The 22,557-nt window shown below is 41.3% G+C and overlaps 1 protein-coding gene across 1 annotated transcript in view; it reads left to right on the top strand.

Moving 5' to 3' along the window:
* isca1 (iron-sulfur cluster assembly 1) overlaps positions 1 to 5,378 on the top strand; it is a 77,872-nt gene extending 72,494 nt beyond the window's left edge. Inside the window, exons 2-4 of the mRNA XM_065249690.2 lie at positions 4,587 to 4,640; positions 4,757 to 4,862; positions 4,999 to 5,378. Coding sequence (XP_065105762.1) covers positions 4,587 to 4,640; positions 4,757 to 4,862; positions 4,999 to 5,147 — 309 coding nt within the window. The 3' untranslated portion in view covers positions 5,148 to 5,378. The remainder of the gene's footprint in view (positions 1 to 4,586; positions 4,641 to 4,756; positions 4,863 to 4,998) is intronic.
* Positions 5,379 to 22,557: the final 17,179 nt, after the last annotated feature.

Below are 22,557 nucleotides of genomic sequence, written 5' to 3'. Positions count from 1 at the left end.
AGTCTTGCAATGCGGAAACAGGCGGGAGTATTTAATAAGCATTGAGAGACACAGGCTGCGCGCATGCTTTAAATTGAAACCCCTCGTCAGTTTAGGAGAAGCGCTGTTTTGGTTGACGTGCCTCTCACGGAGAAAGCACAGCCATACCAGGGCTCGCAAAATCGCTAGCCCGACGTCCCGGGGCTATTGTGCTTTGTAGTTGGGCTATCAAAATGCTTACCCGCCCTGCCCGTCGGGCTATCTTGACTTATAGGGAGGAAAAATATATTTAAATGCTTATGCATTCTCACAGATTTGGATGGGTAATTGTGGTGTATGAATTTCAGGCATTGGGTATTTAAATAGCGTTTGAGGGCACGCTCGAGTTTTACTTTTTTTAAATAGCGTTTGAGCGCACGCTCGAGTTTTACTTTTACTTTCGCGATCGCGCGAAAGCCGCAGTACAGGAAGCAATCCGTACTGATTTGTCATGGATTTGTTGGGCAAATCCTCCAACTTCGTCCGGTCAGTCATTACTATAAATTAAATCTCTCGCAGCAAGCTTTAAAGTGAAGAGAGTGACTGTGAGATTTGTGACCCACTGAATGACTTTTAAATGGTGAGTATATCTGGTGTGGGGATGAGCAGGAACAGTTGGTTTACATGGAAATCCAGTTTTTTGTTTGTTAAAAAAACAACAGCATAAAAACAACAACAAGAATAGCAGATTAAACATTGTGGTTAGAGGCCCTTTTGGCTTTGTATTGGCAAAATTTGGCCTGTGGTAAAACTAATTGAATAAGCCTGTGCTATGCCCACAAAGTCAAGTGGCATTTTCTTATCTGTGACTTCGGTTAATATTTCAGATTCAGAATCTGAAGTTTATAGATATTTCACTTCGGTTAGAAGAAAAATTTGTACTGATGATTGATATGTACTGAAAATTGATATGTGTTATTTGTGTTTTGATAAATTTTTTGTCTTAATATTCTACATTAAAAGTAATGTATTTTTTATTCGGGCTACTTGCATTCATTTCGGGCTACCAAAAACTGAAGAGTGCCTGCCCGAAGGGCTACCATGGATTTTGAAATTTTGCGAGCCCTGCATACTTGCGCTCGCTCAATTGGTTAGACTGTCACAAAGCCTCTCTGCATATTTCTCAAATCGCATCGTATTGCATCCTTTCGCGATTTGCTAATCGCAACGTTGCACATCGCGATGGCGGTTCGATTTCGATTAATCGCCCAGCCCTAATATATATGTATATGTATGTTTGTATGTATGTATGTATGTATGTGTATATATAATACATAAAAATTGATAAAATATACAATATAGATTTAATATATAATTAATATTTAATATTGTCCAATTTCCCGGTTGCTAAAAAAAACTCTTAAGCCTTTTAAAAGTCCTCCTTCGTGCTCTTAACAATTTTGACCTTAAGACCTCTTTTAAGGGTTAAGATGCTTTCTGAATTACTTTTTTCTTCACTAGGATTTTTTCTTTTTTTTAAAGAGTAAACGCCCACATTTCTAAGAATTTATTTAGAATTGTGTAACTAGGAGCTACTTTTTGCATTAAGATTCTTTAGGGATACGGGCCCTGGGCCCGTATGTATAAAACATCTCAGAAATGCTCTTAAGAATAGTCTTAAGCTATGACTTAAAGGAATAGTCTACTCATTTTCAATATTAAAATATGTTATTACCTTAACTAAGAACTGTTGAATCATCCCTCTGTCATCTGTGTGTGTGCACGTAAGCGCTGGAGCGCGCTGCGACGCTACGATAGCATTTAGCTTAGCCCCATTCATTCAATGGTACCATTTAGAGATAAAGTTAGAAGTGACCAAACACATCAACGTTTTTCCTATTTAAGACGAGTAGTTATACGAGCAAGTTTGGTGGTACAAAATAAAACATAGCGCTTTTCTAAGCGGATTTAAAAGAGTAACTATATTTTATGGCGTAATAGCACTTTTGGGAGTACTTCGACTCGGCGCAGTAACACCCTTCCTCTCAAATTATGAGAGTGAGAAGGGGAGCGGACTTTTCAGCCGAGTCGAAGTACTCCCAAAAGTGCTATTACGCCATAAAATATAGTTCCTCTTTTAAATCCGCTTAGAAAAGCGCTATGTTTTATTTTGTACCACCAAACTTGCTCGTATAACTACTCGTCTTAAATAGGAAAAACGTTGATGTGTTTGGTCACTTCTAACTTTATCTCTAAATGGTACCATTGAATGAATGGGGCTAAGCTAAATGCTATCGTAGCGTCGCAACGCGCTCCAGCGCTTACGTGCACACACACAGATGACAGAGGGATGATTCAACAGTTCTTAGTTAAGGTAATAACATATTTTAATATTGAAAATGAGTAGACTATTCCTTTAAGTCATAGCTTAAGACTATTCTTAAGAGCATTTCTGAGATGTTTTATACATACGGGCCCAGGGCCCGTATCCCTAAAGAATTCCCTAAAGAAAGACTATTCCTTTAAGTGTCAAAAAATTCTTAGTAAGGAGTAGGACCAGTTTGAGAATAGGAGACATTTATAAAGAAGCTGAAAGCAACTTTCAGTAAAGTGTAAGACTCATTCTTAAGTGCTGACTTAAGTGCCGCAAACTGAGGACTACAATGATTTCAACCTAAAATGGCCGCCCTTAACCTCTAAATCAGCCAATAGAAAGCCGGCAATGTTATACAGTCACAGCAGCATGTGACACCATACATTTATGAATCATGAAGACATTCAAATTATATTAGTATTTAAATATTTAAAATAGCTTCACAAAATGTTTAACAATATTACAAATAAGTACATACATTTATTTTACATGATTTGCACCATTTTGATTAAGTTTCAACATGTTAATGAAATATACAAACTTAATGCTATTTAAAAAATGAAGACGATAAATCACATCATTTTGATTTCACACACAAGCTGTTTATAAAAAAAGACTAAAGTTTGCAAACACTTAGATAAAAAATACTTTGATCAAGCCTGAACAAGATGATCAAGTTAAGTTGGATTTCTCCACTTAAACACAATTGTAATTTTTGCCATCTTTGTCACTTTCACCTTTGGATTGCTCACTGCTAACATTGTTAACATCATGTTTTGAGTAAGGGTTTTATACTCTAATATCACTTAACATGTAAAAGTGTCACTGCAATCTTGTAGATACTTCACATTTTTTATTGTAGATTTTATTTACATTTTATGGTATTTTATTTACCTATCATAAACTGTAAAATGTAAAAGCGGCTCTACTTAAAAACGTACTTCAATTGGTAACACCTAATAATTAAACATTTTTAACTTTAAATATTTCACTTAAACTGAGAAATTTAAGTTGAAAAAAAAATTTTTTTAGGCATTATCAATAATTTGATCCAACTTTAACTTTTTACAGAGTATTTTATTCAAATGTATATACCATTTAAGTATGCGGTCTTGTTAATCCCATAATAATTCTTGGTACCGTGCAAGCACTTGAATAAGTTTCACTAATATACATCTTATACTGTATATTATATTGTGTAATATAATATACATTTTATAAAAAACCCTATACTCTTATATTTCATGTTATATTAATTCCTGTCTACATTCTATATACTACTAACATGTATTTGCTGTACATTTGCTGTTCTGCAACAATGCAACAATATTTTTTGTCAAAATATGGAAATACATTTGAATTAAAGTAATTCTAACACATTCTTTGTTGTAAAGTGCATAATCCTCTGCCTCTCTGCTGCCCTCTTGTTACTCTTAACTAGGTTAAGAGACCTCTCCAGCTCTCTTAAATAATTTAGGAGCTGAGACCTAGTCTTAACACTTAGGGGGCTTTATAAATCAAACTTATTCTTAAGTCTAGGAATAAGAGTAAAATGACATCATTCTTGGAAATTTTGACACACTTAAGACTAAAATTTTACTCTGAGCGGCTTTATACATACGGGCCCTGGTCTTCAGCCTCTTGATAATCAAAACTTTAGTCTCAGGGTGAATCTTAGGCATTTTTGCAGAGGTCTAGTTGCAGTTGATGTGAAGGTCTAGTGTACTGGGTTCTTTTTATACACACCCGAGACTAATCCATTATTAGTCACAGATGAAGCTTATATGACAAGGAAACAACAGTTATGTCTTTGCAAAAATTAAGTCCATGGGCTTTACCAAGCTGTACATATTAGAATACTTTTGACAGTTTTGTTTTGCACTGAAACATTGTCACAAAAGCTGTTGGGATCAAAATGAGCCATTTCTTGAAAAAAAATCTCGATTAGAAATATATTTCAGCGGCCCTTCAGGTCAATTTGTACACAAGCGTCAAGACTTTTGTCCAGGAGGGTTGAATGATGTTGCATTGTTTTTGAGATCTTCATGAATGACGACCTTTAAAGTCTCTGACAAAGTCTGTAGTCCCATGTAGCATCTTTTTAGAAACCACCCATTAAAAGCTTTGAAAAAGTCACAAGTGAGGTGTAACTGGTGTGTTTTATGTCATAGAATAATACATGAAAATACATTGGTAAAATGCAGTCACCTATATCTGTTATGGTAATCAAATGTATTTTCTCTTTTATTCTCAGACACCTTCAGCTGTGAATAAAGTCAAGCAGCTTTTACAGGATAAGCCAGAATATGTGAGTTTCATTTCTATTTGGTAGTAAAAGTCTTGAAGGGTTTCATTATTAAACTTTCATTTGTAAAGTCTTATTTTTTCATTTTTTGTGAACATTTTTAAACTGGTTTTAATTAGATTGGCCTCAAGGTTGGTGTTCGAACCAGAGGATGCAATGGCCTTACCTATTCTCTTGACTATACTAAAGAGAAAGACAAGTCAGATGAAGAGGTGTTGCAAGATGGTAAGCAGTTTTTTTCTTTATATTTATAAATTAATTACTTAATTACAAAATTTTATTTTAGTCTCCAATTTCATTACAAACTGATAGGCTACCATGAAAACAAACTTCTCTTTGTGTATATATTGCTTTTTTGTAGGTGTGAGAGTTATCATTGAGAAGAAGGCACAGCTGACATTGCTTGGCACAGAGATGGATTTTGTTGAAACTAAGCTTTTCACCGAATTTGTATTCAACAATCCTAACATTAAAGGAACTTGTGGTTGTGGTGAAAGCTTTAGCATATGAACAAACTGCAGCTCCAGCTGTACACTAGGGAGAGCAAAGTCATAAAATGAGAGAGATTTAAAATTGTGGGTAAAGCACAGAGATATTGAGAAATATACTGAGGTTTAGTGGAACCGTACTGCTCCAGCAACATCAGCATATACAGATATCCTAAATCTAAAAGGAATATTTACTTGCACTCTGTAAAGGAGTAGTTTCCCAAAATAAAAGTTATTGTTGTCATGTTTTAAACCTGCACCACCTGTTATTTATTTATAGAACAGAAAACTTGAAGAAAACTTAATTTTTTAATGTTTTCTAAATGCAACCAACAGAAACACCATTTGGCCTTTCATCATGTTTTTATAATTATTTTTTCATCAGATGAACATTTTCCTTAGCAATCTACATCTGTAGATTGAGAAACACATAACACATCTTTACATACACCTAATACATGTATAACATACACATTTAAAGACTAGGGGTTAATTTATGCAATTCCCCTTACTCAATGATCATTTAACGATCAATTAATCAAAGATTTGTTTCTCCAGTTGCATATAGCCAATAACATGAACGTGTGTGTAAATGTCAATAAAAACGCCAGCTTCCTCGTGTGAATTAAAATGTTTTGTGTCTAAATAACATGCTAGAGGGACTGTAAAATGTAAAATGGATTTTTGATTAAATCATAAACTTAAACATCTCATAATGATTACATAGACACAGTGTATAACATAACTTTGTGTGTGTGTTTATGTATATATATATATATATATATATATATATATATATATATATATATATATATATATATATATATATATATATTTTATATATATAATTTATTTTTTAAGTAATATCACTCGAGCAGGGGTGTCGTCACAGCTGTGATTAGGCCGGAGGCAATCACAGCCATGACTCTATAGACCTATATCACACTCCTGCTTGAGTGATATTGCTTTTATACAACAGTTCGATGGCACACATTTGAAAAAAGAAAACTAGAAAAAAAAAACTTTTTAAAAGCCTCTTTGTTTGGGAACTACTTTCGCCACAGATCTGAAGGCCAGAATGACAGGGAACCCGTTCAGCTGTTTTGAATGTCATAACTCGATAGACGGAATAGCCGTTGCTAATATTACTGTTTCTTGGTCACAAAGTGTAGTTTTAAGATTAGTTCAGTCGAGAATATATATGTGTAATATCCAAATCTGCAGTTGATTAGTAAAGATGGTGCTTATTTGAACATTTGCTCAGAAAGATTTGGACCCAGAGACCCAGACACTTACGCCACTGACCACCAACCAACAGTGATTCCCTGGCTCTGATGTAGGTCTATCTGTGTTTGATGGTCAAAAAATAAATCAAACCAGCAGTATTTGGTGGTTTTATATATATATATATATATATATATATATATATATATATATATATATATATATATATATATATATATATATATATATATATATATATATATCTTACAGCATGTTTCCATATGTCACGTGAAAATAAATTATTATGTGTACAAATATAAAAGCTGCATTCCAGAGTGGTTTTGCTTACTTTTAATGGGAGGAGAGTGAGATCGCTCCAGAGAGAATTTTCTTTTTATAGCTTTATTCCAAGCTACACTGTAAAAACTATTACTATGATCTACTCAATATTTTTGGTGAAGCATTTTTACACTTAAAAAAATTGAGTAAATTTGAAAGCTATGAAATCGATTAGATTTCAGTAATTACATTAATTTCCTATCACAAATTAAATTGAGTAGATGGAATCAAAATATAAAAGCAAATCAATAAAAAATCCCAGTGAAGTCTACTAAAAAATTGAGTTGATATCATTAAAAATGTTACTTAGATAGCTGAAAATTTTGTGAATATTATTTAACTAAAATAAATTATTTTTATTTACTTAATGTTATAAATTTATTTCATACTGAACCATCAATTATTAATGATAAGAAATGCAATTTGTATACGTTATTTTATTGAAAATGGCAAACATTGTACATGTTACAAAAACAATCAGCTGAATAAACTCTGAGAGGTCTCTCAAATTCACAGCATGTAGAATCAACACCTCTTGAACCCAGACAGGTGGACCACCAGCACTTGTATCTGCAACAAAGATGACTTTATTTAAACGGCTGTTCGCTGTGACTCTGGACGCTGCCACAGAGCGCCACTTAGTTTAACATTAAAATAACACATTTGTGACCCATCACGGAAACCAGGGACACAAGTCGGCAGCACAAGTTTCGAGAAAATGAGAAACAAAGTTTTTTTTTTTTATTTGTGATTTTCGTTTTATTGCAGAATCTGTTAGTTGAGATCACGAAGAAGCCTCTCCATGTTTGAGATAGCAGTTTTTGTATATTTAAAAGCGTACATTTTGCGTTTGAAATAGGCTTGTTTTTCTGGAGATTCTAGCGTGCAGCGTCATTGTCTGTGTGTATATTTACATACTGTATAAGCTTTTGTTTTCGCCTCCGCCCCCAAAGGGAACAGCGTGACTACTAAATAAGGATAGTTCGCCCAAAAATGAAAATAATGTAATTAATGACTCACTCTTATGTCGTTCTAAACTCGGAAGACCTCCGTTCATCTTCGGAACACAGTTTAAGATGTTTTATCGTTAGGTTTAGTCCGAGAGCTTTCTATCCCCTTCATTGAAAATCTATGTATGGTTTCCATGTCCAGAAAGGTAATAAAACATCATCAAAGTAGTCCATATGACATCAGTGGGTCAGTAAGATTGTGTTGATGCATCGAAAATACAGTTTGGTCCAAAAATAGCAGAATTACGACTTTATTCAGCATTAGGTGTGTTCGACTTCATGCGGCGCTGCGCAGACCGATCGGAAATACGGCGCACACGTCACTACGGCAAGCAGCAGGTGGCGCTGCGCAGACTGATCGGCGAGGTTTGCCGCTTGCAGTCGAGGGAGGAACTGAAGACGGAGCCGTCAAGCCGGACACCTGCTGCTTGCCGTAGTGACGTGTGCGCCCGTGTTTCCTTGTTTTTAATCGCAAATGAAGTGAATTAGATGCTGAATTTGATAAAAATAAACCTTTTAATAAAGAGTTGCAACCAGAAACATTTTATATCGAATATTTGAATTGCTGCTTATACTGTATACCCGAAAATAACGGGAAACAAGCCTATATTATTAAAATACCAATAGAGTTTGTTATTGTGATTTTTATTTTATTACACGACACAATATAACATATTTTAGCATATTAAAGTGTTTTTTCCTGTTTTAATAAATGAATTTATAATGTTTATTAGTGGATCTAAAGGTTGGATTAAACTTGAAACGCACGTGATCGTTGTCATCAGTGAGGCGACCAATCACGTAAAGCTGTGTCGTCATCACAACTCCGTGCAGCCGCCCTGGAGAAGCTGCACCGGCTGAGCTAGCCGGCTACTCTCGAAACGCTCTCGCGGTACTTAAAAACCATATGACACAGTCACGTGCCTGCAGCACCACCTGAAGTCGGACAAAAATTCTAACCGGAATCTACTGCTTCAAGTCAGCCGCCGATCGGTCTGTGCAGCGCCGCATGAAGTCGAACACACCAGTAGTTATAACGGGCCGGCATTCTTTAAACTTTTATGACCCCCTCCCCCACCCGGTGACAGTTGCTGTCTGACAGCTCGTCTTTGACAGGGGGCGGGACCATCAATCAAAATCTGTACAAGTTGTCAACTTTAGACAGAGAGTATTTAATGGTTTTATGACCGGTCATTTAGTGGTTTGTTTTTCCTGTGTGTGTGTTTTATGTCAAGCTTATGTTGTCATGTTTAATGACAGCTCGTGTTTCGACATTTGCTGTCTCTATCTATCACCCCTCCCTTTTCGACCCGTGCGCGTCTCAATACTGCCTGTCACACTGTGTGTGTGTGTTGTATAAATGGGCTGTTATAAGATAGGTTTGTTTAAAACAGGTTATAGGTTTTCAGTGACTGAAAACACTTTGACTCTGACTTAACCGTTGAACAATGGCTGGCGCGTTTAATACACCTCCGGCTTCTGGTATGGAAATGGATGAGGATCTAACTTTTGCCCCCCGGAGGGGTGTGGGACATCGTGTGCGTATGACAGAATTTTTACACGATTCGGAAGACGCTGTTAAATATGAATTTCTAATGGCTGACAAGCGTTTGGGGTACTACGAGTTTGACAAGAAATTGCGCACTGTTAAGCTTTACAGTGTGGAATCTGGTGAGAAACATGCATACGGCGATCCATTCCTTTTTCTCCCTGCTAAAGACTGTTCATTGTTCTACAAACGTATCTGGAAAGATGTGCAAGGATTTTGTGACGTGCCGTTGTACGTTGGAGAGTGGAACGGTGTGACACGGGGTATGCGCTATTGTGTAGTCGCCAATCAGTGTAAAAAGAAACTTGATGAGTGTGTCTACATTTTCACATGTAGAGACGCATCAAAGATTTCCGAGTATACTTGGCCTATACCCGAGGATGAGCACAACAACCACTACGATCTGCAATTCATATTCCAATGGCGCGACGTTCGTGTGCTTGGAGATATTTTTGCTCACATTGACAAAATGTTTAGATGGTGCAAGATGCGAGACCAATACAACTCCGTAAGGGTTAAATTGTTTGACCCTCGCGGAAGCATGGCTGAGACCGGCGAGTTGCCGACTCCGCCCACTTACTACAAGCATTAAATGAGCCGTCACAGACCCCACAAACACACTGATCCATAATGTCTCAAGACTCTGAAACACCCTGCCACACAGTCAAAGATACACCCGATACCATGGAGGCTCCCCCGCCAAGTGTTGAGGACACACCGCCTATTAACAGCTGGCTGGATGAGTTCTGCAGAGAGCTGGGCTATCACAATCTGCACTTCCTCACAACGCGTAGCTGTAACATCGCCACAGCCGCGCACGGGGCATCAGAGGACGGCGTGGACGGCTGTATCGGAGTCGATGGCTTTAAGCTAATAAAGGCCATTGTTGCGTCCGTTCTGGAAAGCACCGTCGGTTCAAAGATGAAACGTGAATGCTACGGCTGCAAAATCAACCATCCTAGTCAAATACAACACGGATGCCTCTATGAACCCACGCCCTATTACTTTGACTTTAATTATGAAGATTTCACCAGAACCTTGTTTAAACCGGAGTTTAAACACATCATCGTACAAGCTCTGAACCAGATCGGTCTGAAACTTCATCCCCTGCGGATCCAAGGAGCTGTGGACGCTATTCTGTGTGAACTAAGGTCTGAACCTTACGTTGTGGCTAAGCTGAAAGAAATTACAGATGAGCTAGTCGACGAGAAATGTGAGAAACTCGTCTACGATTGTGTGGACTCCTGGAGTAAAATCTGCTGAGTTTGAACTGACAACGATATTCAGATGGGGAATCTGTGTTTTACCGGACTGATTAAAAATATGTTTAAAAACCATTATAAACGCGAACTGGTTAAACTCTTATGTAGCGTGATATCTCTTGAAACTGACTTTGATTTCAAACCTGATGCTTGTGAAAACACAGTCAAACGTGTGACCAGCCTCAAACAACAAATGTCTGATGTTCGAGATATTGCTAAGACATGGAATACCATGGTGCAGATGTGTGTTAATGCCGAAGATCATCCTTGTGTTTTTATTAAAAAAACTCTAGATTTGATGTATAAAAGTCATGATAATTTTTACATAGGCGATGTAATCACAATGTCTACATATGTAATTGATTTATGCATTGCTATGATTTTAAAGAATCCACAGTTTAATGTGTACGAAGTTGTCGCAACAGCTGCTGAATATATGATTGATAAAAAAATTTTTCATGTATACACTTTTTATGGTATTTAGACACCCTGTAATGACTTTCTGTATTATCGTTGCTGTGTGTGAAAATAAAAAAAGACTTTCTAACCAACTCTCATGCATTACTTATTTGTGGTCTGATGAGAAGACATCATGTCGGCAGAGCTCATGAGCAAAGTATATTACACACCATCCAACCCCGGGTCTTTAGGTGGTAAAAATCGTTTAAAACAAGCTGTTTTAAAAGATTACGATGTGGTGTTAAATGACGACGAGGTTTCAGACTGGCTCTCCTCACAGGATGCCTACACATTACATAGGCAGGCCCCTCTTAAATTCAAAAGAAACAAAGTGATTGTTTACGGGATAGACATGCAATTTCAAGCTGATTTGGTCGATATGTCTGCATATTCCAAGGAAAATGATGACACAAAATTTTTACTCACATGCATAGATGCGTTTAGTAAATATGCGTGGACTCGGGTCTTAAAGAACAAAAGCGGTGTTGAGGTCGCTAAGGCTTTTGAATCAATACTTGATGAAGGTCGGGTACCTCAAAAAATACAGACGGATCAGGGGAAAGAATTTTTTAACAAGCATTTTCAAGAAGTTGTTAAAAAATATAATATTCATAATTTTGCCGTCGCATCGGATTTAAAAGCTTCTGTGGTTGAAAGGTTTAATCGCAGTCTCAAAAACTTAATGTGGCGTTTTTTAACAGCCACAAACTCCAGGAGATATATTGACGTGTTACAAGATATCACGCTGGGATACAACACCACTTATCACAGGAGTATTAAGATGAGACCTGTGGATGTCAACAAAGATATCGAACACGTTGTGTTTGAAAATCTGTATGGACCTGCAGGAGTGCGACGAGACAAACCCGTGTGTTTTAAATACAAGATCGGCGATGTTGTCAGAATCTCCAAAGTAAGGGGTCCGTTCGCGAAAGGTTATGAACAGAATTACACAGAAGAGTATTTTACAATCGCAGAGTGTATACCCCGGGATCCACCGGTCTACAAATTACAGGATTACGATAATGAAGTTATTGATGGTCGTTTTTTGTTAGGACGTCAGTTTAATTGGTTGCTTTGTTTCTGTGTTTTCATTGTCTGTGTTTATGTTTTACAGCTTTGCTCATGCGTGTCTGTCACTTGGGTTCTTCATCTGCGTGATTCCTTACACCTGCGTCATTCACCTGCTAATCATTTACCCCTCGTTTGGTTGCTATATTAGTGTCCTTAGCCTTTTGTTCCCTGCGAGTTCGTCATTGTATGTGCCTTGCCATATCTCCTGTCTTGTCTAGTCGGTCTAGTTCCTAGTATTGTGATATTATACCATCCGTTTATTTTGTTATTCTATAGTCTATTATTTTCCATAGTTCAGTCTGTTTTATTACTTTGTTTTTTCCGCTTTTTACCTGTGCTCTCTGCTGTCACCATCTGCCAGGTTACCCTCTGCTCTGCTATCTCTGAGTGGTTGTCATCTCACTCTCCGCTGCAGCTTTGACTGCTTGACTGCCAGAGGCGCTGTCCAGCGTACCATCGCAGGGTCCGTAGCCGCGGTCCGGCTCGTCCGGGTAATTTCTCCGTGGCAGTTCTAACAGTCACCCAGTCTCCTAGCGGTGGATTCCTCAGTTGGCCTTCGTCCATTGGAACTCTCTCCCTGTCTACGCACAGCGGCAACTCTCTCCCTGTCTACGCACAGCGGCAACTCTCTCCCTGTCTACGCACAGCGGCTACTCTCACCCAGTCAAGCACTGCGGATCTCTCTCTCTCTTTGAATCTTCAGCCATATTATTTATCCAAGCTCAGTCTTGTGGACATTGTCTCATTTAATAAATACGTTTTTTTTCTGCAATTGGATCCTGTCTCAGTCTCCCTCTCTAAGCCCTGACAGACGAACTCGCCACTAAATGGATCCAGCAGATGCCGAGTCAGTGCGTACTGCCATCGCCCAGCAGGGAGCCTGGTTGGGTCAGCACACAACACAGATTACATCAGCCTCTCGTGAAGTCGAGGACCTCTCGTCTCTCTTCACTGAGCTAAGCGCTCAGCTCGATCAGGTCCGACGAGAGGTCAGTCGACCCCGCCAGCCTCTGGAGGCGGAACCTCATGCTACCAGCCCTCCGCCGTATGATGGCGATCCCAACTCCTGCCGGGCATTCCTTTCCCAGTGTTCTTTAGTTTTTGCACTTCAGCCCCGACGATATGCTACAGAACAGACCCGGGTAGCTTTCTGTATTACCCTGCTCACCGGGCGAGCGCGTGAGTGGGGCACTGCGGTCTGGGATGCCCGTGCGCCATGCTGTCAGTCTTTTGATGCCTTTCGGCGTGAGATGGAGAAGTTGTTCGACCGGTCGGTTCAGGGTGATGCCGCAGCCGCCTGTTTGGTGCGTTTGGTTCAGGATAAGCACTCAGTCACGGATTATTCCATAAAATTCAAGACTCTGGCCACAGCGTGCGGTTGGAATGACTCAGCTCTAAGTGCTCAGTTTGTAGACGGCCTCAATTATGAAATCCAGGATGAAATCGCTACCCACGATTTGCCTCGTTCCCTCGACGATATCATCGAGCTCGCGCTCAAGGTTGAGGCTCGGATGCTTCTTCGCCATCACCGCCGCACGCTGCGTCATCGGGTTCTCCAGAGTGATTCTGCCAATTCTACCACACCCACCTCATTGTCTTCACTCTCTGAGGCTGAACCCATGCAGCTCGGTCGCATGCGTCTCTCTCAGAAGGAGAGAGAGCGACGTCTTCTAAATTCTCTCTGTCTCTACTGTGGCAAGCCGGGGCATTTCGCTAAGGGGTGTCTGTTAAAAGATCCAGCCCGCCGGTGAGACCGGGAGTCCTGGTGGGCGTGGCTTCTGAAGAAATCTCCCGTGTATCTAGCTCTCATCTACCTGTTATTCTGTCCTTTGGGGGCAAGGATCATCCCACCTCGGCCCTTCTCGACTCTGGTGCCGAGGGAAATTTTTTGGATGAGGAGCTGGCTCGCTCGTTGGGCATTCCTGCTGTTCCCCTCAAGATTCCTCTCGTGGTTTGGACCCTCAAAGGGCAGCAGACAGCGCAGGTCTCTCACTGTACACCCCCGGTTAGTCTTTTTGTTTCTGGCAACCACCGTGAGGAGATTGTGCTGTACCTTCTAGGCTCTTCGCTTTCGCCCATCATTTTGGGTCATGCCTGGTTGGCACAGCACAATCCTCACGTGGATTGGCGTAATAGTGTTATTTTATCTTGGTCTTCGTCATGTCATGTGTCCTGTCTTGGTGCTGCTTCTTCTGGTTCTGTTTCTTCTGTCTCTCAGGTTTCTGCAGCCGATTTGACTGGGGTCCCGGCGGAGTATGGAGATCTTCATCAGGTGTTCAATAAAGCCCGGGCCACCTCCCTTCCTCGCCACCGGCCGTATGATTGCGCCATCGATCTCCTCCCAGGCACTTCTCCGCCTAAGGGTAGACTTTTTTCTTTGTCCGGTCCTGAGAGAGAGGCTATGGACCGTTATATTAACGATTCCCTTCGTGCCGGTCTCATCCATCCCTCCACTTCCCCTGCGGGGGCAGGTTTCTTTTTTGTTAAAAAGAAAGCGGCTCCCTACGTCCATGCATTGATTACAGAGGTCTTAATGACATTACCATTAAGAATAGGTATCCCCTGCCTTTAATGTCGTCGGCCTTTGAATTGTTGCAGGGAGCGCGCGTCTTCACCAAATTAGATCTGCGCAATGCTTACCATCTGGTGCGCATTAGGGAGGGAGATGAGTGGAAGACAGCTTTTAATACACCTTCCGGACACTTTGAATATTCCGTTTTTCCGTTCGGTCTTTGTAACGCTCCCTCTGTCTTCCAGACTCTGGTTAATGACGTGCTGAGAGACATGATCAATAAATTTGTGTTTGTGTACATTGATGATATTCTCATCTTTTCCCCGTCTATGCAGGTACACACTCAGCACGTTCGCAGAGTTCTTTGGCGTCTCCTTGAAAATCAGCTCTTTGTTAAGGCGGAGAAGTGCGAGTTTCATAGGGATTCGGTTTCGTTCCTTGGTTTTGTTATCGCCGCGGGTGAGATCCGTCCAGACCCTTCTAAGATTAAGGCGGTAGCCGAGTGGCCAGTCCCCGACACTCGTAAGGAGTTGCAAAGGTTTCTGGGTTTTGCCAATTTTTATCGGCGATTCATTAGGAACTTTGGTCAGATTGCTAAACCTCTCACTGCTCTCACTTCCACTAAAGAATGTTTCCGTTGGAATAATGACACTCAGGAGGCCTTTGATAATTTAAAGTCCCGGTTTATCTCTGCTCCTGTTCTTTCTATTCCAGATCCGGAGGCTCAGTTTATTGTGGAGGTAGATGCTTCTGATGTTGGGGTAGGCGCCGTGCTTTCTCAGCGGTCTGCAAAGGACGGAAAGGTGCATCCTTGCGCTTTCTTTTCTCACCGGTTGAGCCCTGCTGAACGAAACTACGACATTGGTAACCGGGAGCTGCTGGCGGTTCGATTGGCTTTGGGTGAGTGGCGTCACTGGTTAGAGGGGACCTCGGAGCCCTTCTTGGTTTGGACGGACCACAAAAATTTGGAATATGTCCGTCCAGCCAAGAGCGTGACATCGCGGCAGGCTCGTTGGGCACTCTTCTTTGACCGTTTTAACTTTACTCTCTCGTACCGGCCAGGTTCAAAGAATACTAAGCCTGATGCCCTCTCTCGCGTGTTTGGTGATCCTGACGTCGAGAGGGACGAAACCATCCTCCCTGAAGGGCGGGTGGTGGGTGCCCTCTGTTGGGGCATCGAGCAGCGGGTGAGGGAAGCCGGACGAGAGAGTGAAGTGCCAGAGGGGTGCCCGGCGGGTCGGCTTTGGGTTCCGGCAGCGCTTCGCTCTGAGGTCATCCGGTGGGGTCACGAGTCCAGGTTTTTCGGCCATCCGGGAGTTCGGAGAACGTTGGCTACCGTCCGTCAACATTTTTGGTGGCCCGCTATGGGCTCCGACGTCAGACAGTTCGTTTTAGCCTGTCATGTGTGCGCCCGTAATAAAGCGTCTCATCAGCCTCCCATTGGTCTGCTTAAATCTCTCCCCATACCCACCCGTCCTTGGTCACACATAGCCATTGATTTTGTCACCGGCTTACCAGTTTCTAAGGGTAACACCGTCATCCTCACGGTGGTGGATCGTTTCTCCAAAGCGGTTCATTTTATTCCCCTACCTAAACTTCCCTCTGCCAAAGCGATGTCTCAGATATTAGTGGAACACGTCTTTCGCCTCCATGGTTTACCCACAGACGTGGTATCCGACAGGGGTCCCCAATTTATCTCTCGATTTTGGCAAGAATTCTGTAAGCAGATCGGTGCCACTGCCAGCCTGTCTTCAGGTTATCACCCTCAGACCAATGGGCAATGTGAACGGGCTAATCAGGATCTTGGTCGTACGCTCCGCTGTCTGACGTCTCAATGTCCGAACTCTTGGTGCCAACAGCTTCCGTGGGTAGAATATGCACATAATTCCCTACCTGTATCATCCACTAACATGTCCCCCTTCGAAGCCTCGATGGGTTTTCAGCCTCCTTTGTTTCCCTCGCAGGAATCCGATGCGGCGGTTCCGTCTGCTCTGGCCTTCGTCCAACGCTGCAAACGCATCTGGAATAGGGCCAGAAACGCTTTAATTCAGACTTCCAGACGAACCCAGATCGCGGCCGACCGGCACCGGCGACCCGCCCCTCGCTATATTTGTGGGCAGAAAGTATGGCTCTCTTCCAAGGATCTGCCTCTCCGAGAGCCTTCACGTAAACTGGCTCCTCGCTTCCTTGGTCCATACAGTATAGTTAAGGTCATTAGTCTGGTTGCGGTCAAGCTCAGATTGCCTTTAGCATTCGGTCGGATTCACCCGGTTTTTCATGTGTCCAAGATTAAACCAGTTTTTTTTCCCCGTATTAATCCTGTCCCCTCTGCTCCCACCCCTCCCACCCCTCATCTAGTGGACGGTTCTCCTGCTTATTCCGTTAAGCGGTTATTAGATTCACGTCGGCGGGGCAGAGGTTTTCAGTATCTCGTGGACTGGGAGGGCTACGGTCCGGAGGAGAGGTGTTGGGTACCGGCCCGGGACATTTTGGACCCTGAGTTGATTAACGATCTCCGTCGGCGACAAGGTGAGCCCCTCCTGGGACCGCCCGGTGGCGGTTTTGGGGGGGGGGGATACTGTTAGGACGTCAGTTTAATTGGTTGCTTTGTTTCTGTGTTTTCATTGTCTGTGTTTATGTTTTACAGCTTTGCTCATGCGCGTCTGTCACTTGGGTTCTTCATCTGCGTGATTCCTTACACCTGCGTCATTCACCTGCTAATCATTTACCCCTCGTTTGGTTGCTATATTAGTGTCCTTAGCCTTTTGTTCCCTGCGAGTTCGTCATTGTATGTGCCTTGCCATATCTCCTGTCTTGTCTAGTCGGTCTAGTTCCTAGTATTGTGATATTATACCATCCGTTTATTTTGTTATTCTATAGTCTATTATTTTCCATAGTTCAGTCTGTTTTATTACTTTGTTTTTTCCGCTTTTTACCTGTGCTCTCTGCTGTCACCATCTGCCAGGTTACCCTCTGCTCTGCTATCTCTGAGTGGTTGTCATCTCACTCTCCGCTGCAGCTTCGACTGCTTGACTGCCAGAGGCGCTGTCCAGCATACCATCGCAGGGTCCGTAGCCGCGGTCCGGCTCGTCCGGGTAATTTCTCCGTGGCAGTTCTAACAGTCACCCAGTCTCCTAGCGGTGGATTCCTCAGTTGGCCTTCGTCCATTGGAACTCTCTCCCTGTCTACGCACAGCGGCAACTCTCTCCCTGTCTACGCACAGCGGCAACTCTCACCCAGTCAAGCACTGCGGATCTCTCTCTCCCTGTCTACGCACAGCGGCAACTCTCTCCCTGTCTACGCACAGCGGCTACTCTCACCCAGTCAAGCACTGCGGATCTCTCTCTCTCTTTGAATCTTCAGCCATATTATTTATCCAAGCTCAGTCTTGTGGACATTGACTCATTTAATAAATACGTTTTTTTCTGCAATTGGATCCTGTCTCAGTCTCCCTCTCTAAGCCCTGACAGTTTTTACGAACAAGAATTACAAAAAATATCTGTGTGTGAAAACAAGGCATTTAAAGTAGAAAAAATCTTAGACAAGAAAAAACGTGGCAAAAAAATATTGGTTTTAGTGAAATGGCTCGGATGGCCTGATAAATTTAATAGCTGGGTCGCAGAAAAAGAGGTGGTCGATATACAGAATCCTTAAAAAGGAGAAACCCACGCAGAATAAAGTCAGTCCAATAAAAATCAGACATGGGTGACGGTGGATTTTGTTACATTACCATGCAACGCATCTTTGGATGTCTACACCAGCAATACTATCTCAAATTATAGGACCATGTTAGGAAATCCTATAAACCTGAGAGGCAAATGGGAGGTGGGGATTGTTGAAATTGAATATCCTAGAACATGGTACACATTTAGTACCGAAGACGCATTTTTTAAATATAATTACAGAAGTAGGAGAGTCCAATATTTACAACGATAGTAAACGACTGTTTATAAAAGCGGGATATTATGAAAATGTCACATCGGTGATTAGTGAAATAAACAAGGCTCTAAAACCTAACAGAGTCATGGGCTATGATAACATAAGAAACAGGGTCTTTTTAAAAGCACCAGCCGGTGTCTTGTTAATGTTTAGCGGAAAGTTGGCCGTTATTTTAGGGCTGAAACCCAATGTTCCTATAGGGATGGCCATGCGGTCACCCGACTCTGAGCCTGTCAAAGATGTTACGACAAGAGGTCCGCATCAAGCAGACATACATGGAGGCTTCTATTCGCTCTATATCTACACGGACATTATCGAATATCAATCAGTAGGTGACGCATATGTGCCGCTCCTAGGATGTGTACATATAACTGGTGAAAACAACAACATCGTCAGTATTAGATATGACAAACCTCATTACGTACCTACAAACAAGTCCGTTATCACAGAAATTGCTATTGAAGTAAAGGACGATCAAAACAAAGACGTTGCGTTTTCTTACGGTAAAGTGTGTGTCAAACTACATTTTAGACCCGTCAAGCAGTCATCTTTTTAATATTCAGTAATGTCTTATTACAATTATAATTATAACGCAAACCCCGAGCGCTACGTGACACATTATACAAACCAGGCTGGAAATGGACTACCAGGATATGCGGGCGGTGGGGTCATGTACGGTAATGGGCTTGGGGGTCTTTTCAGAGGTCTGTTTAGATTCGCCATGCCCTTGTTGAAGCGTGGCTTTAACATAGCCAAACCGCATCTTAAATCTGCGGCGAAAAACATATTTAGTGACGTTGTTAGCATTACGATGTCAGGCTCTTTCAACAACCACGATCAAGACGGTTCGGGTTTGATGGTTATGTCTCGCAAACGTGTGCATAGGCCGCCGGGAACCAATAGGAGTGGCCAGAAACCAAAGAAAGCACGGCGTACAGTCAAGAAATCATCAGTTGCAAAGCGTACGCGCAAGACATCAGTAAAAAACCACCGGCAAAGAGAGTTAAAACTATTTTCTAGATCATGGCACTGCTACACAACATGTCAGAAGAGTGTATTAAATCCGAACTGGATTTATTCACGGTACCTCTGACTCAGACATCTATTGAAAAAAATACTTATGTAGAAATACCACCTTTATCAGCACTATCAGACACAGCCCCGTTGGAATTTTTTATAGCAGGAACCGGAGAGGATTATATCGATTTAAATAACACATTGCTGTTTTTAAGGGTGAAAATTACTAATCCTAACGGTACGGACATAGCCGCCGGAGCGCCTGTGGGGTTAGTGAATTATCCTATTGGAAGTTTGTTTGCCCAAACGGACGTGTCGCTCGGGGATAGATTAATTTCGCAGAGTTCCAGCACGCATCCTTATCGCTGCGTCATAGAGTGTTTGTTAAACTATGGAACAGACATTCTCGAAACAACATTCTCCTCTGGTCTTTATTATAAAGATTCGCCGGGTCATATGGACGCTACAGACCCAGCTGCTGGAAATAGAGGCCTGACAAAGAGAGCAGCCTTTACAGAGTCCAGTAATATCGTCGAGTTATTAGGACCCATTCATAGTGATATATTCTTTCAAGAAAAATTGATGCTTAACGGCGTGGATATTAAAATACGTATGACTAGGGCCAAAGATGAGTTTTGTTTGATGAGAAACGATAATATAAACTACAGAATAAACATTGTTTCAGCATCTCTGTTTGTTAAAAAAGTTTCAGTGTCTCCAGCTGTGAGACTGGGGCACGCTCACGCTCTGTTATCAGCTACAGCCAAATACCCCATCGACAGAGTGTGTTTGAAAAACTTCTCCATACCTGCTGGTTCCCGTGTATGTAACCAGGAAAACTTATTTTGAGGAACCCTACCCAAATCCATCGTTCTGGCGATGGTTGATAATGACGCTTTTACAGGCGCTTATAATAAAAACCCCTTTGCATTTAAAAACTACGATCTGGAATTCTTGGCGATCTATTCTGACGGTGTCCAGACACCTTCAAAACCTCTCCAGCCTGACTTTGGAAGCGGTGCTGCTGTAAGGGAATTTTACCAGCTAGCATTAGCCTCGGGAAAACATTTGAAAAATCAAGCTCTGTCTATCGATAGAGAGGCTTTTCTGCACGGATATACGCTCTACGCGTTTAACCTCACACCAGATGAAGAATGTGGGCGTCACGTGTCGCTAGTCAAATCAGGCAATATCAGATTAGAACTTCGTTTTAGACAGCCTCTCCAAAATACGATAACTCTGATCGTATATGCGATTTATGATTCAATTCTGGAAATATCTAATCGCCGACAGGTTATGATTGATTACTATTAATCATGAACACTCTGCAACTAACGAGCATAATGGATAAAATCTCATGCAATACACATTTCCTAGGAGTGGTGCCGTGTGACCATCTACCAGCTGACCCCTTAAGAACATTGCCTGCCATGGTCATAATTAATACACACCCGTCCGGACTCCCCGGCGAACATTGGTTATCTATTTACATAAACAAATACGGAGTGGGTTGTTTTTTTGACAGTTTTGGCAACAGACCGGATCATTACCGTTTTCCCCATCAAATCAATGACTTTTTAAATCTCAATTCTGTAACAGTGCAATACTCTGCCAAACAAGTCCAGGATTTCTCAACAGATACCTGCGGTCAGCATTGTGTTTTTTTCCTGTATAATATGTGCATGGATCGTGAATATGAAAATGTTTTAAAAAAGTATACAGATGATCTGCTTAAAAATGACAACATGGTATCGTGTTTTGTGAAAAAGATAAAACCGTCTGATTGTTATAAAAATGTGTTTAAATGTGTTCAGTGTGTACAGACGGGATACATGTTTGTATAATGTTTTTATTCAATAAATACACTATTAACCACAACAAGATTTTTCAGAAAGATTGTTTTTATTTATTAATACAGACATTCAACAACAACATCAATGGAAAAAAAAAATTAGAAACGTAACCATTTGTTATAATCTAGATTGGGTGATTTAAACAGAGGTTCATCCGATAGAGCAACAGATGCTCGAGCCCGTGATCTTCGTTTTTTACTTTTTCCGTAAGGAGCCGGCACACCAGGTGATGTGGCCGGTGATTTAAAAGACTGAACAGCCTGTCTGACTGCATGGTTTGGTAGTATAGAATAGGGCAAATTTAACAATGAGATCGCCTCTAAAAACTCTGACCAGCCTACAGGTCTGTGTTCGTCTTTGATCTTATGCGAAGCTGTAACACTTTTCACTAAATCAAACAAATGGGACCCATGTATAGGTCTCCCCCTAAACACAAATTCCCCTGAACCTGTCCATGAAGATACATCTTTAGCTTTAGACATTTTATCTAAAATGTATCTGATGTTTTTTAAACTTTTTTGTGGAGCATTGTTTAACACATCAGTCACAACATCCTCTGGTGCATCATCCTTATCAGCCAAAGTAGTTTGCTCCTTATCTGTGTGATCAGAGGGGGGAAGGCTTAATGTTAAAGTGTTGACTTCACGGTCTCTGTGTTTTGCGATTGTTAAAAATCTCTGTAAGGCGTTCGAGTACAACTTTGCTTTTTCATAAACATCCAAATCATTTCTGTGCAAAATATTTCGTATAGATTCATCCATATCGCTCTCGACATTCTGTTGAATAGATTCACGAGGGGATTCGGTCTTTAGTTTATCCAGTTGGTGCTGTGGGACTAGATACATTTTCTCCGCAAATTCCATTCTCTGGTCTTTATCTAGAGGCAATCAGGCTTGTAATAAAAGGGATAGCAACGCTTAGGAGGGGAAGAAGGAAACCACCCTGCTGGTTTATCAAACGTCTCTTTCTCCCCACACTAATCTTCTTGTCCGCAACGATTTTTATCTCACGTTTCTTCTTTTTCAATTTTTGGTACTGCACATGTTTTAGAGGTATATGTCCGTGTAATAAATTAAGAGCTAGTTCGCACAATGCCACAACGAAATCATCCGTGGCAGATTGTAGAATAACACGTCTCTGTATGAGTGATGATTTTAATAGAAGTTTTAAAAGAGGGAGGTTTCTACAAAGCCT

This window comes from Paramisgurnus dabryanus, chromosome 5 (genome assembly GCF_030506205.2).
Source record: "Paramisgurnus dabryanus chromosome 5, PD_genome_1.1, whole genome shotgun sequence".
In the NCBI taxonomy this organism is placed as follows: Eukaryota; Metazoa; Chordata; class Actinopteri; order Cypriniformes; family Cobitidae; genus Paramisgurnus; species Paramisgurnus dabryanus.
Note: the sequence above shows the minus strand (reverse complement) of the source record. Positions and strands in the feature narration are given on the sequence as shown.